The sequence below is a fragment of the Taudactylus pleione genome, unplaced genomic scaffold (genome assembly GCF_031769625.1).
Source record: "Taudactylus pleione unplaced genomic scaffold, aTauple2 ptg001061l, whole genome shotgun sequence".
In the NCBI taxonomy this organism is placed as follows: Eukaryota; Metazoa; Chordata; class Amphibia; order Anura; family Myobatrachidae; genus Taudactylus; species Taudactylus pleione.
This window is the reverse complement of record NW_028285462.1, coordinates 32,567-45,860: the sequence shown is the minus strand read 5'-3', so window position 1 is coordinate 45,860 and position 13,294 is coordinate 32,567. Positions and strand designations below refer to the sequence as shown.

General features: G+C 45.3%; 1 protein-coding gene across 3 annotated transcripts in view; it reads right to left on the bottom strand.

Annotated features, from left to right (window-relative positions):
* Positions 1 to 13,294, bottom strand: part of EPS8 (EGFR pathway substrate 8, signaling adaptor) — a 247,660-nt gene that overhangs the window by 210,719 nt on the left and 23,647 nt on the right. For 2 of the 3 annotated variants that reach the window (XM_088461541.1, XM_088461543.1), the window contains exons 2-4: positions 7,946 to 8,051; positions 4,156 to 4,221; positions 2,046 to 2,110 (exon numbers count right to left, since the gene is read on the bottom strand). In XM_088461541.1, coding sequence (XP_088317667.1) covers positions 2,046 to 2,110; positions 4,156 to 4,221; positions 7,946 to 7,950 — 136 coding nt within the window. In that variant the 5' untranslated portion in view covers positions 7,951 to 8,051. The remainder of the gene's footprint in view (positions 1 to 2,045; positions 2,111 to 4,155; positions 4,222 to 7,945; positions 8,052 to 13,294) is intronic. The other variant, XM_088461542.1, reaches the window with a different exon arrangement.

Sequence of the window (13,294 nt, the reverse complement as noted above, 5' to 3'; positions counted from 1 at the left end):
TCTGTTATAGGTTACTGTTATACTGTAGGTTACTGTTATAGGTTACTGTTATCTGTTATAGGTTACTGTTATACTGTAGGTTACTGTTATAGGTTACTGTTATAGGTTACTGTTATACTGTTGGTTACTGTTATAGGTTACTGTTATCTGTTATAGGTTACTGTTATACTGTAGGTTACTGTTATAGGTTACTGTTACAGGTTACTGTTATAGGTTACTGTTATACTGTAGGTTACTGTTAATGTTACTGTTATAGGTTACTGTTATCTGTTATAGGTTACTGTTATAGGTTACTGTTATAGGTTACTGTTATATTGTAGGTTACTGTTATAGGTTACTGTTACTGTTATAGGTTACTGTTATACTGTAGGTTACTGTTATAGGTTACTGTTACTGTTATAGGTTACTGTTATACTGTAGGTTACTGTTATAGGTTACTGTTACTGTTACCTGTTATAGGTTACTGTTATACTGTAGGTTACTGTTATAGGTTACTGTTATAGGTTACTGCTACTGTTATAGGTTACTGTTATAGGTTACTGTTATACTGTAGGTTACTGTTAATGTTACTGTTATAGGTTACTGTTAATGTTACTGTTATAGGTTACTGTTATACTGTAGGTTACTGTTATAGGTTACTGTTATAGGTTACTGTTATACTGTAGGTTACTGTTATAGGTTACTGTTACTGTTATCTGTTATAGGTTACTGTTATACTGTAGGTTACTGTTATAGGTTACTGTTATACTGTAGGTTACTGTTATAGGTTAATGTTATCTGTTATAGGTTACTGTTATACTGTAGGTTACTGTTATAGGTTACTGTTATCTGTTATAGGTTACTGTTATACTGTAGGTTACTGTTATAGGTTACTGTTATCTGTTATAGGTTACTGTTATACTGTAGGTTACTGTTATAGGTTACTGTTATAGGTTACTGTTATATTGTAGGTTACTGTTATATTGTAGGTTACTGTTATAGGTTACTGTTACTGTTATCTGTTATAGGTTACTGTTATACTGTAGGTTACTGTTATAGGTTACTGGTATCTGTTATAGGTTACTGTTATACTGTAGGTTACTGTTATAGGTTACTGTTATAGGTTACTGTTATACTGTAGGTTACTGTTATAGGTTACTGTTATCTGTTATAGGTTACTGTTATACTGTAGGTTACTGTTATAGGTTACTGTTACTGTTATAGGTTACTGTTATAGGTTACTGTTATAGGTTACTGTTATACTGTAGGTTACTGTTATAGGTTACTGTTATCTGTTATAGGTTACTGTTATAGGTTACTGTTATACTGTAGGTTACTGTTATAGGTTACTGTTATCTGTTATAGGTTACTGTTATACTGTAGGTTACTGTTATAGGTTACTGTTATAGGTTACTGTTATATTGTAGGTTACTGTTATAGGTTACTGTTATCTGTTATAGGTTACTGTTATACTGTAGGTTACTGTTATAGGTTACTGTTACTGTTATCTGTTATAGGTTACTGTTATACTGTAGGTTACTGTTATAGGTTACTGCTACTGTTATAGGTTACTGTTATAGGTTACTGTTATACTGTAGGTTACTGTTATAGGTTACTGTTATAGGTTACTGTTATACTGTAGGTTACTGTTAATGTTACTGTTATAGGTTACTGTTATACTGTAGGTTACTGTTAATGTTACAGGTTACTGTTATACTGTAGGTTACTGTTATAGGTTACTGTTATACTGTAGGTTACTGTTATATGTTACTGTTATATGTTACTGTTATATAACAGTAACATATAACAGTAACCTACAGTATAACAGTAACATATAACAGTAACATATAACAGTAACCTACAGTATGTTACTGTTATATGTTACTGTTTGGTTCTGTGAATTTGAAAAACCAAATAAAGAAATAATTGTGGTCCGGGGAGAATTCTTTGCTTGACCCAACAAACTTTAGGATTTTATTATCTGAGTTTTGTATAAATTAGGGACATTTGCGGCTTTCGCGACCGCTACATATACAATACCCAGCGAGAACATAAAAGGGTCGTACCGTAAAGACTCTTCGCATTCGTCCTTCCATTTTGTTCTGATTTCACAGAGGATAATTCATAATTGCTGTAGGAAAGAAGAAAGATTTCCTTATTTACATGTAACATATACAGAAGGTTTAATGCTGCACCCACACACACCACACACCACCCACACCACACACCACCCACACCACACACACACCACCCACACACACACACCCACACACCACCCACGCACACACCACCCGCACACACCACCCGCACACACTCAGACACCCCACCAACACACACACACACCACCCAGACACCCCACCAACACACACACACACTCAGACACCACACACACCACCCCCACACACCACCCCCACACACCACCCCCACACACACATACCACACACACCCACCACCCACACACATATACCACACACACCACACACCACACACATATACCACACACATATACCACACACACCCACCACACACCCCACCAACACCCACACACACACACCCACCACACACACACTCATACCACACACACCCACCACACACACACACACACACCACACACACACCCACCACACACACACACCCACCACACACACCCACCACACACACACACCACAGCTGCAGCATCGCATCATGTATCAGACTATACCTATTACTATTACTAAATACAAAGTTCTAGAGTATTACACTTATTTATTAAATATATAAGTGACTCAGAAACCAGCTGGATTATTCATAATGTAACGACCTCTACAGGGTAATGCAGTGGCCAGAAAATGCTTTGGGATATGCACAAGCTTTTCAGTGCAAACCCTAAGAAGAGACGGGGCAGGGAGAGAGACGGGGCAGGGAGAGAGACGGGGCAGGGAGAGAGACGGGGCAGGGAGAGAGACGGGGCAGGGAGAGAGACGGGGCAGGGAGAGAGACGGGGCAGGGAGAGAGACGGGGCAGGGAGAGAGACGGGGCAGGGAGAGAGACGGGGCAGGGAGAGAGACGGGGCAGGGAGAGAGACGTGGCAGGGAGAGAGACGTGGCAGGGAGAGACGTGGCAGGGAGAGACGTGGCAGGGAGAGACGTGGCAGGGAGAGGGGGGAGAGACCGGGCAGGGAGAGACCGGGCAGGGAGAGACGTGGCAGGGAGAGGGGGGGGAGAGACGTGGCAGGGAGAGGGGGGAGAGACGTGGCAGGGAGAGGGGGGGAGAGACCGGGCAGGGAGAGACGTGGCAGGGAGAGGGGGGGAGAGACCGGGCAGGGAGAGGGGGGGAGAGACCGGGCAGGGAGAGGGGGGGAGAGACCGGGCAGGGAGGGGGGGGGGGGAGAGACCGGGCAGGGAGAGACGGGGCAGGGAGAGGGGGGAGGGGGGAGAGACGGGGCAGGGAGAGACGGGGCAGGGAGAGACGGGGCAGGGAGAGGGGGGAGGGGGGAGAGACGGGGCAGGGAGAGACGGGGCAGGGAGAGGGGGGAGGGGGGAGAGACGGGGCAGGGAGAGACGGGGCAGGGAGAGGGGGGGAGAGACTGGGCAGGGAGAGGGGGGGGGAGAGACCGGGCAGGGAGAGACGGGGCAGGGAGGGGGGGGGGGAGAGACCGGGCAGGGGAGACGGGGCCCAGTGTAAGAAATCCACGGTAGGAAAAGCTTATGGCACCACCTCTCATCTGTGTGATAATAAGTAGCCCCCTAAGAGGTTACTCAGACCAGAGCACTTCCAGTCACTGACTACATGAGGAATATGTCACTACTGGCGAATACTCTCTTAGGGGCCCATTTATCCTGTATTTAGGGGATATCCACAAATATTTGGCATCCCTGCAATGTATTATGAAGGGACCACAGCATCTCTCTCAGATATCTGATGCTCTCCCTCCATTTCCGATAGCAGACACGTCCCCCTTAGGTTTCTATGTGATGCCATCAGATTTACCAAGCTTGGCCCCCACAGATAACATGATCTATAGAGGACATTGTGCTTCTGTATAGTCTATGTATATATATATATATCTATGTAGCCAGAGGGCTCTGGGGGAAGGCACCTAGCAATTACTGATAAATGGGCCCCTAACAGTAACAAGAATAACACTAACAAGCTGTTCTGTGATATACACATATATAGGAAATAAAGCCAGGTCACCTGAAATCAGGAGAGTTACTCCGCTCAGGATAATAATTGGATAGATGCCCGTTCATCCTGGAATGCCTGAAATAACACACAATTTTATCAAGAGATGCACAGGGAAGGCAGGGCGCCCCCCGTGCACACAGGGACAGCACGGGCCCCCCCCCATGTGCGCAGGGACAGCACGGGCCCCCCCCATGCGCGCAGGGACAGCACGGGCCCCCTCCATGCGCGCAGGGACAGCACGGGCCCCCTCCATGCGCGCAGGGACAGCACGGGCCCCCTCCATGCGCGCAGGGACAGCACGGGCCCCCTCCATGCACGCAGGGACAGCACGGGCCCCCTCCATGCACGCAGGGACAGCACGGGCCCCCTCCATGCACGCAGGGACAGCACGGGCCCCCTCCATGCACGCAGGGACAGCACGGGCCCCCTCCATGCACGCAGGGACAGCACGGGCCCCCTCCATGCACGCAGGGACAGCACGGGCCCCCTCCATGCACGCAGGGACAGCACGGGCCCCCTCCATGCACGCAGGGACAGCACGGGCCCCCTCCATGCACGCAGGGACAGCACGGGCCCCCTCCATGCACGCAGGGACAGCACGGGCCCCCTCCATGCACGCAGGGACAGCACGGGCCCCCTCCATGCACGCAGGGACAGCAGGGGCACCCCCATGCACGCAGGGACAGCAGGGGCACCCCCATGCACGCAGGGACAGCAGGGGCACCCCCATGCACGCAGGGACAGCAGGGGCACCCCCATGCACGCAGGGACAGCAGGGGCACCCCCATGCACGCAGGGACAGCAGGGGCACCCCCATGCACGCAGGGACAGCAGGGGCACCCCCATGCACGCAGGGACAGCACACACCCCCCATGTACCGACATTGAACAGAATTACAGAGCAGCTGGTTGCATCCATATTGACTCTGCTCTCTAATGTTAATTAACAGAGAATATTACATATGGCACAAAGCTCCACTTACTATAGTTATAGAAGGACATTAATAAAAGGACCATGATCATGTGACATGCACAGAGGCTTCTATAATCCCTATACAGCCGGCTCACACACAGCACTCCAAAGGGAAGCCGATGGATGGAATCCCGACCGCTGGCTTCCCGACTGTCTAATCCCGGCAGCGGTCTAATGACAGGTGTCGAAATCCCGACGCCTGTCATTTTACCTACGCCGGGAGTCCGACACCCGGCATACCGAATGAAGGTAAGCCGGACAGCGTGCCCGGAGAGCCGTGGGGGGGAGGGTTAGGTTAGGGGCTCCCGGGGGGACATAAGGTTAGGCACACCCCCTGGAGGTTAGGTTCAGGCGGCGGGGAAGGGGGGGGGGTGGTTAGGGTTAGACCCCCCCCACCCCCCAGGGGACTTAGGTTCAGGCGGCGGGAAAGGGGGGGTTAGGCTTAGGCACTTACAGGGGGGATTAGGGTTAGGAACTTGGGGGGAGGGGGGGGAGGTTAGGGTTGGGCACCCCTAAGGGAGGGTTAGGGTGTAGAATTAGGTTAGTAAATACTTACCTTTGACAATTGGGATTTCCTCCTCTCCCGGGATGCCGCTGTCGGGATTAGAATTGCCGGCCATCCGGCCGGCGGTAAATCGTATGTATTCTCCAATGGCAATATACAAAGTGTAATAAAAATGGTGTAGAAGTGATATAAGGGTGGTGTATTAAAGATGCGAGAATGTGCTCTAACCATAGCAACCAGCAGCAAATTACCATTTACCAGAGCCCAGGTACTGGGGGATACTGGGGGCCAATGGTAACCGATGATTCACAACCATGAATGTTTTCAGCCAAACGGTAATATTTTTGCCATTTGGTTAGAGAATTGTGATAGTTGCCGTCCTTCCATCCCGATATTTGGTGATATAACACAGACCCAGCAGCAGCGCTCCTTTATGCATGTCAAGGACGGACTGAGCAGGGTGCCAGGGGGCATGTACCCACCTGGCCGGACACCTGGGCCGGTAGGTTAGTGATGTGTGTGGCCAGTTACACAAGCAGCTGCGGAGCTGAGTGGACCCTGCAGGGACTATGAGGAGGGTGTTCTGTGTCTTGTCGCAGTGTGATTGGCGCGTATATAATGTAAGTCCCCGTCCCTGCTTCCCCTCCTTTCCTCCTCATTGGCGGGTGGCAGCCCTCCCCTCAGTCCAGGAACAAAAAGACAATTGTGAGGATCACATTCTACTTTGTCAACTCATTATAATTGGCTTCTTCTTATGTTGTACCCAGTTTCACACCTACTAAGGGAAAAAGCCACTAAGCATATTTACAACTATCCCAGTTGTTTAATATATATATAACATTGCTTTGGGAATATTCCTATAGGCGCACCACCTGAAGCTGTGAAAGTTGGGATACAATGGGGGGTATTCAATTAGACTGTGAAAAGCCGTTAGCGTCATTTCCGCCTGTTTCAGTTATGCCCGTATTCAATTTCAAAGACTTTTCGCAGGTGCGAAAAAACGGGGATAAGTTTTCACCATATAATACATGGCGAAAAAAAGTACAGAATTGGGGTTTAGGGGTGTAGAATAAAATAGCCTGCAGACTTTTTAATGTCCCCTAAAAGTAATCTGTGTAAAAAAAAATCCTCTGGACACCCCAAAAAATTTACTTTATTTTTGGGGGCGAAAAAAAAAAAAATTGGGGGAAGCATAGTTTTAAACTAACAAAATTGATTTGTGGGGGGAGTCCCCAAGTGTGCGGCAGGTGTTTTCTAGAATGCGGCTGGTAGCGGCAGGCGCATTTTTGAAGAATTTTTAAAAATAAATTTAGGGACTTAAAAATATGCTTGCACCAAATTTCATGTACCCCAAATTTGATGGGACTAGTTATTTTTTCCCAAAAAAGCCCCTAAGTGCTATTCTTCACCACTTTTACCAAAGCCGCATTTATGCACCTGCTGCGGCTATTTAAAAACCCTGACTACATTCAGCAGGCCAAATAGGGCGTACCCATAGTGATCCCCCATGTCAGACCATTTTTAGGGAGGTGCCAGGATGATTTCCCGAAAATTCCCAGGACTTTGATACTTACCTTTCTGCCAGGTCCCGTTTTCGCCGGATCCTAATTGAATGCAGGGATAATCGGGCACGCTCCCGATACTTTATCCCTGCAAAAAAAAAGGCGATGAGGGCGTAAAGTCCGACCTAAGACTTTTCACCCCATATTGAATACGGGCCAATGCCTGGTTCACTCTTACCTATAGTGATCAACAACTTATCCCCATTCCAGGAGTGCTGTGATTTATGGGTCCGTTCACAGATCAGTGATAACGGGGTTTCCACCGCATACTCAGACACCTGGCTCCAGCTTGTTACGGCAGTGCCACATGGGCTACGTGCCACGTGAGAATGGTATTGGGCATGGTAGCTGGTCCCCAGGTGAGAAGAGATGGGAGGCGGGATGGTGCGGCCAGGAAGGTCAGCCCAAGGGGATGTAGTTATGAGACCGAATTCCGACAACGGACTAAAGATAGACGTCAAAATATAAACGCCCATCTTAAACCCCACGCACAAACGGCGAAAGACCCCAGCCTGAACGAGGTAAGTCTGGGGCACCCTTAGCATTAGCCAGGGGTGGGGAGGTTAAGTTTAGGGAGTGTAGTGGGTTTAGGGTTAGCTTTTTTGGGGGGGCGGGCGGGAGGTTAGGGTTAGGCACCCCCTCCTGGGAGGGTAAAGTTTATGGTGTGGTAAGGGGTGATTAGGGGAGGTTAGGTATGGGGGGGGGAGGGGGGAGGTTAGGGTTAGGCATATTAGGGTAAAACTTATGTCCCCACACTTACTCCATATGAAATGCCTGAAAGTTTGTCCTCCTGTCAGGATCTCACCGACATTCCCATCTTGTTTCCTTCCAAGTCAGTTGGGATATACGGGGCTGCGGACGTCCTGCTGTGAGGAGAAGAGAAGTAATGATTACACTGTGCATGATGGAACCATAACCCCCGAGCACACCTGTATCAGTGTCAGGGTTATTACAGTGATGTCACACAGGTCAGCCATTTTGTACTGTTTGTACAGTCTTATTACATGGTGCTAGGAAAGGGCCTTTTGACACAATGATTGTTTATGTGAAACCAACATGGGTTAATGATAACGGAATGTGCCTTTATTTCATATTCCATCCAGCTGCAAAATCCAAGACTATGGGCCTATTCATCAACACTAAAATAACGTTTTTAAGGACATTTTCCTTAAATAACGTTATTTTGGTATTCATGTAGCCACTTAGCACAGGAGATATCACAGATATCATTATATATACTGTATATATCACAGATATCTCCTTGCTAAGTCCCCCTGCGTTAATTTCCACACTCCCCATACATTAGTATGGGTACATTAGTACATTAGTATGGGTACATTAGTATGGGTACATTAGTATGGGTACATTAGTACATTAGTATAGGTACATTAGTATAGGTACATTAGTATGGGTACATTAGTACATTAGTATGGGTACATTAGTACATTAGTATAGGTACATTAGTATGGGTACATTAGTACATTAGTATGGGTACATTAGTACATTAGTATAGGTACATTAGTATGGGTACATTAGTGCATTAGTATGGGTACATTAGTACATTAGTATGGGTACATTAGTACATTAGTATGGGTACATTAGTACATTAGTATGGGTACATTAGTATAGGTACATTAGTATGGGTACATTAGTATGGGTACATTAGTATGGGTACATTAGTACATTAGTATAGGTACATTAGTACATTAGTATGGGTACATTAGTATGGGTACATTAGTATGGGTACATTGGTACATTAGTACGGGTACATTAGTATTAGTACATTAGTATGGGTACATTAGTACATTAGTATGGGTACATTAGTACATTAGTATGGGTACATTAGTACATTAGTATAGATACATTAGTATGGGTATATTAGTACATTAGTATGGGTACATTAGAACATTAGTATAGGTACATTAGTATGGGTACATTAGTACATTAGTATGGGTATATTAGTATGGGTACATTAGTACATTAGTATAGGTACATTAGTATGGGTACATTAGTATGGGTACATTAGTACATTAGTATTAGTACATTAGTATGGGTATATTAGTATGGGTACATTAGTACATTAGTATGGGTACATTAGTACATTAGTATGGGAACATTAGTACATTAGTATGGGAACATTAGTACATTAGTATGGGTACATTAGTATTAGTACATTAGTATAGGTACATTAGTACATTAGTATGGGTACATTAGTACATTAGTATGGGTACATTAGTATGGGTACATTAGTACATTAGTATTAGTACATTAGTATGGGTACATTAGTATTAGTACATTAGTACATTAGTATGGGTACATAAGTACATTAGTACATTAGTATGGGTACATTAGTACATTAGTATGGGTACATTAGTATGGGTACATTAGTACATTAGTATTAGTACATTAGTATGGGTACATTAGTACATTAGTATGGGTACATTAGTATGGGTACATTAGTACATTAGGATAGGTACATTAGTACATTAGTATGGGTACATAAGTACATTAGTATGGGTACATTAGTACATTAGTATGGGTACATTAGTACATTAGTATGGGTACATTAGTACATTAGTATAGATACATTAGTATGGGTATATTAGTACATTAGTATGGGTACATTAGTACATTAGTATAGGTACATTAGTACATTAGTATGGGTACATTAGTATGGGTACATTAGTATATTAGTATTAGTACATTAGTATGGGTACATTAGTACATTAGTATGGGTACATTAGTACATTAGTGTTAGTACATTAGTATGGGTACATTAGTACATTAGTATGGGTACATTAGTACATTAGTATGGGTACATTAGTATGGGTACATTAGTACATTAGTATGGGTACATTAGAACATTAGTATGGGTACATTAGTATGGGTACATTAGTATGGGTACATTAGTACATTAGTATTAGTACATTAGTATGGGTACATTAGTACATTAGTATGGGTACATTAGTACATTAGTGTTAGTACATTAGTATGGGTACATTAGTATTAGTACATTAGTACATTAGTATGGGTACATTAGTACATTAGTGTTAGTACATTAGTATTAGTACATTAGTATGGGTACATTAGTACATTAGTATGGGTATATTAGTACATTAGTATTAGTACATTAGTATGGGGATATTAGTACATTAGTACATTAGTATGGGGATGTGGAAATTATGGTATTCATCAAATTACGAAAATTATCAATTTTCGGAATTTGATGCAGTTACTATTCGCCACTGTGAGGTGGTAAAAAGCAGAATCGACTTACCTGTATCCGCGTGTGCAGGTCCCCCGACGAGTCCCTCCGGCGCTCTGCTCCGTCCTCAGGCTCCGGAGGCTGGTCGGACATGTGTGCTCCCCAGCAGAGCACAAGAAAGCTTAGAAAAAAAAAAAAATTTTTTTTTTCTAATCTGTCATATGGTCTGCTGGGGAGCACACATGTCCGACCAGCCTCCGAAGCCTGAGGACGGAGCCGGAGGCTGCTGCGCGGACAGGTAAGTCGGAGGGCTGGGGGGTCGGGGGGGTACACAAACTTACCGCATCTGTAGGCAGTGCTGCGCATGCGCTGGTATTACAGATGTAACAGCGCATGCGCAGCACTGTTTCCAGACGTGATAAGGTAGTGTAGGCAGGAAAAGTATCTATTTCCCGAAAAGCTGTCATCGCAAAAATGACAGGTACCGGAATAGATACTTATGGAGAGGAGGAATGATGAATTCCACCTATAATTAGCTAGAACTCCATGCAAGTTCTAAAGCTAATTATCTCCAGAGAATTTTTAGGTTTAATGAATAGGCCCCTATGGGGCATATTTATCACAATCTCGGATACGGATTGGATGTGGTAAAATCGCCTTATATAGCAATGCGATATTTGCATAATCACAAGGGTGTATAATGCAGGGACAGAGCTTGCGATAAAGCTTTATCCCTGTGAATCCGATTCACATACTTCACTGTATTCTTCGCAAAAAATATACTATGTTCCTACGCATGCGCAACTGGCGCAACACCCGTTTTCACATTATTTTAGTAAAAATAATGTTAATAAATATGCCCCTATGTGCCTTTGTTTTACCCTAGCCAAAGATCTTGGAACGTATAATATTTTATCAAAGGCAGCTGCTAAATGTGGATATCCACAAACGTTCTCATGCAGAAGAACAATAGCTATTTACTACACTGACAAGTATTTTAGTTGATATAGACAAATTAGAGAGTAGTGTATTATCTATTTGTTAATAATTATATTTGAGGCAAAAGATGAATGCAGGTATTCTATGTATGGTAGAAGTTTTATATACATCAACTAGCAGGTCACCATTTCCCTCACCCTTCTCCTAGGGGATAAAAAGAGCTTGCAAGACCATATATCAGAGGTTCCCAAACAAGGTCCTCAAAGCCCCCCAACAGTTCAGGTGTTAGAGATATCCATGGTTGAGCACAGGTGACTTAATTAGTGCCTCAGTCAATTTAATTTAACCACTTGTGCTTATCCATGGATCTCCCTAATGCTGGGTGTACACTATACATTATCTGTCACATATCTGTCCTATCTGGCTGGTTACTAATGCTGGGTATACACTATACATTATCTGTCACATATCTGTCCTATCTGGCTGGTTACTAATGCTGGGCGTACACTATACATTATCTGTCACATATCTGTCCTATCTGGCTGGTTACTAATGCTGGGTATACACTAGGGGTGAGCGGGTTCGGATTTCTGAAATCCGAACCCCCCCGATCCGAGTCCGATCCGAGTCAGGCTCGACTTTTCCCGCCTGACTCGGATCTGACATCGAGGCAAAACGTCATCATCCCGCCTTCCGAGTCTCGCGGGTTTTGGATCCTATATAAGGTACCCGCGTCGGCGCCATTTTCTCACTCGGCTGTGGACAGTGAAGAGGGAGGGTGGGAGTTAGTGCTGTGTAGTGTAGTGTAGTGTAGTGCTGCTGTTGTCCACTACTTCAAAGTCCATAGGGGCTGGCTGTGTTGTGCTGTGCTGCTGTTGTTAATAGGGGCTGTGTCCACTACTTCAAAGTCCATAGGGGCTGGCTGGACTGTGTTGTGCAGTCAGTTCTCCATAGGGGCTGTGTCCACTCCAAAGTCCTGTGCAGTGTCCCAGTCCTAAAGGGGTGCTGTAGTGTTGTCCAGGGGGTGCTCTGTCCATCAGGGGTGCTCCCCCCAAGTGCTAAAAAAATAATATATTTTCTGTGTTTGTGAATTGTGTGCGCAGTAGCCGCACGTGCATCAACAAAGTAGTGCCAAGCGTGCGCCTGTGTCATAAGTAAAGGGCCGGCTGGCTTGACCGTTAAAGGGTGCTGTAACCCCCGAAAGTACACTCCAGTCCAAACCAAAAAAAAATTATTTTCTGTGTTTGTGAATTGTGTGCGCAGTAGCCGCACGTGCATCAACAAAGTAGTGCCAAGCGTGCGCCTGTGTCATAAGTAAAGGGCCGGCTGGCTTGATCGTTAAGGGTGCTGTAACCCCCGAAAGTACACTCCAGTCCAAACCAAAAAAAAAATTATTTTCTGTGTTTGTGAATTGTGTGCGCAGTAGCCGCACGTGCATCAACAAAGTAGTGCCAAACGTGCGCCTGTGTCATAAGTAAAGGGCCGGCTGGCTTGACCGTTAAGGGTGCTGTAACCCCCGAAAGTACACTCCAGTCCAAACCAAAAAAAAAATTATTTTCTGTGTTTGTGAATTGTGTGCGCAGTAGCCGCACGTGCATCAACAAAGTAGTGCCAAGCGTGCGCCTGTGTCATAAGTAAAGGGCCGGCTGGCTTGACCGTTAAAGGGTGCTGTAACCCCCGAAAGTACACTCCAGTCCAAACCAAAAAAAAATTATTTTCTGTGTTTGTGAATTGTGTGCGCAGTAGCCGCACGTGCATCAACAAAGTAGTGCCAAGCGTGCGCCTGTGTCATAAGTAAAGGGCCGGCTGGCTTGACCGTTAAAGGGTGCTGTAACCCCCGAAAGTACACTCCAGTCCAAACCAAAAAAAAATTATTTTCTGTGTTTGTGAATTGTGTGCGCAGTAGCCGCACGTGCATCAACAAAGTAGTGCCAAGCGTGCGCCTGTGTCATAAGTAAAGGGCCG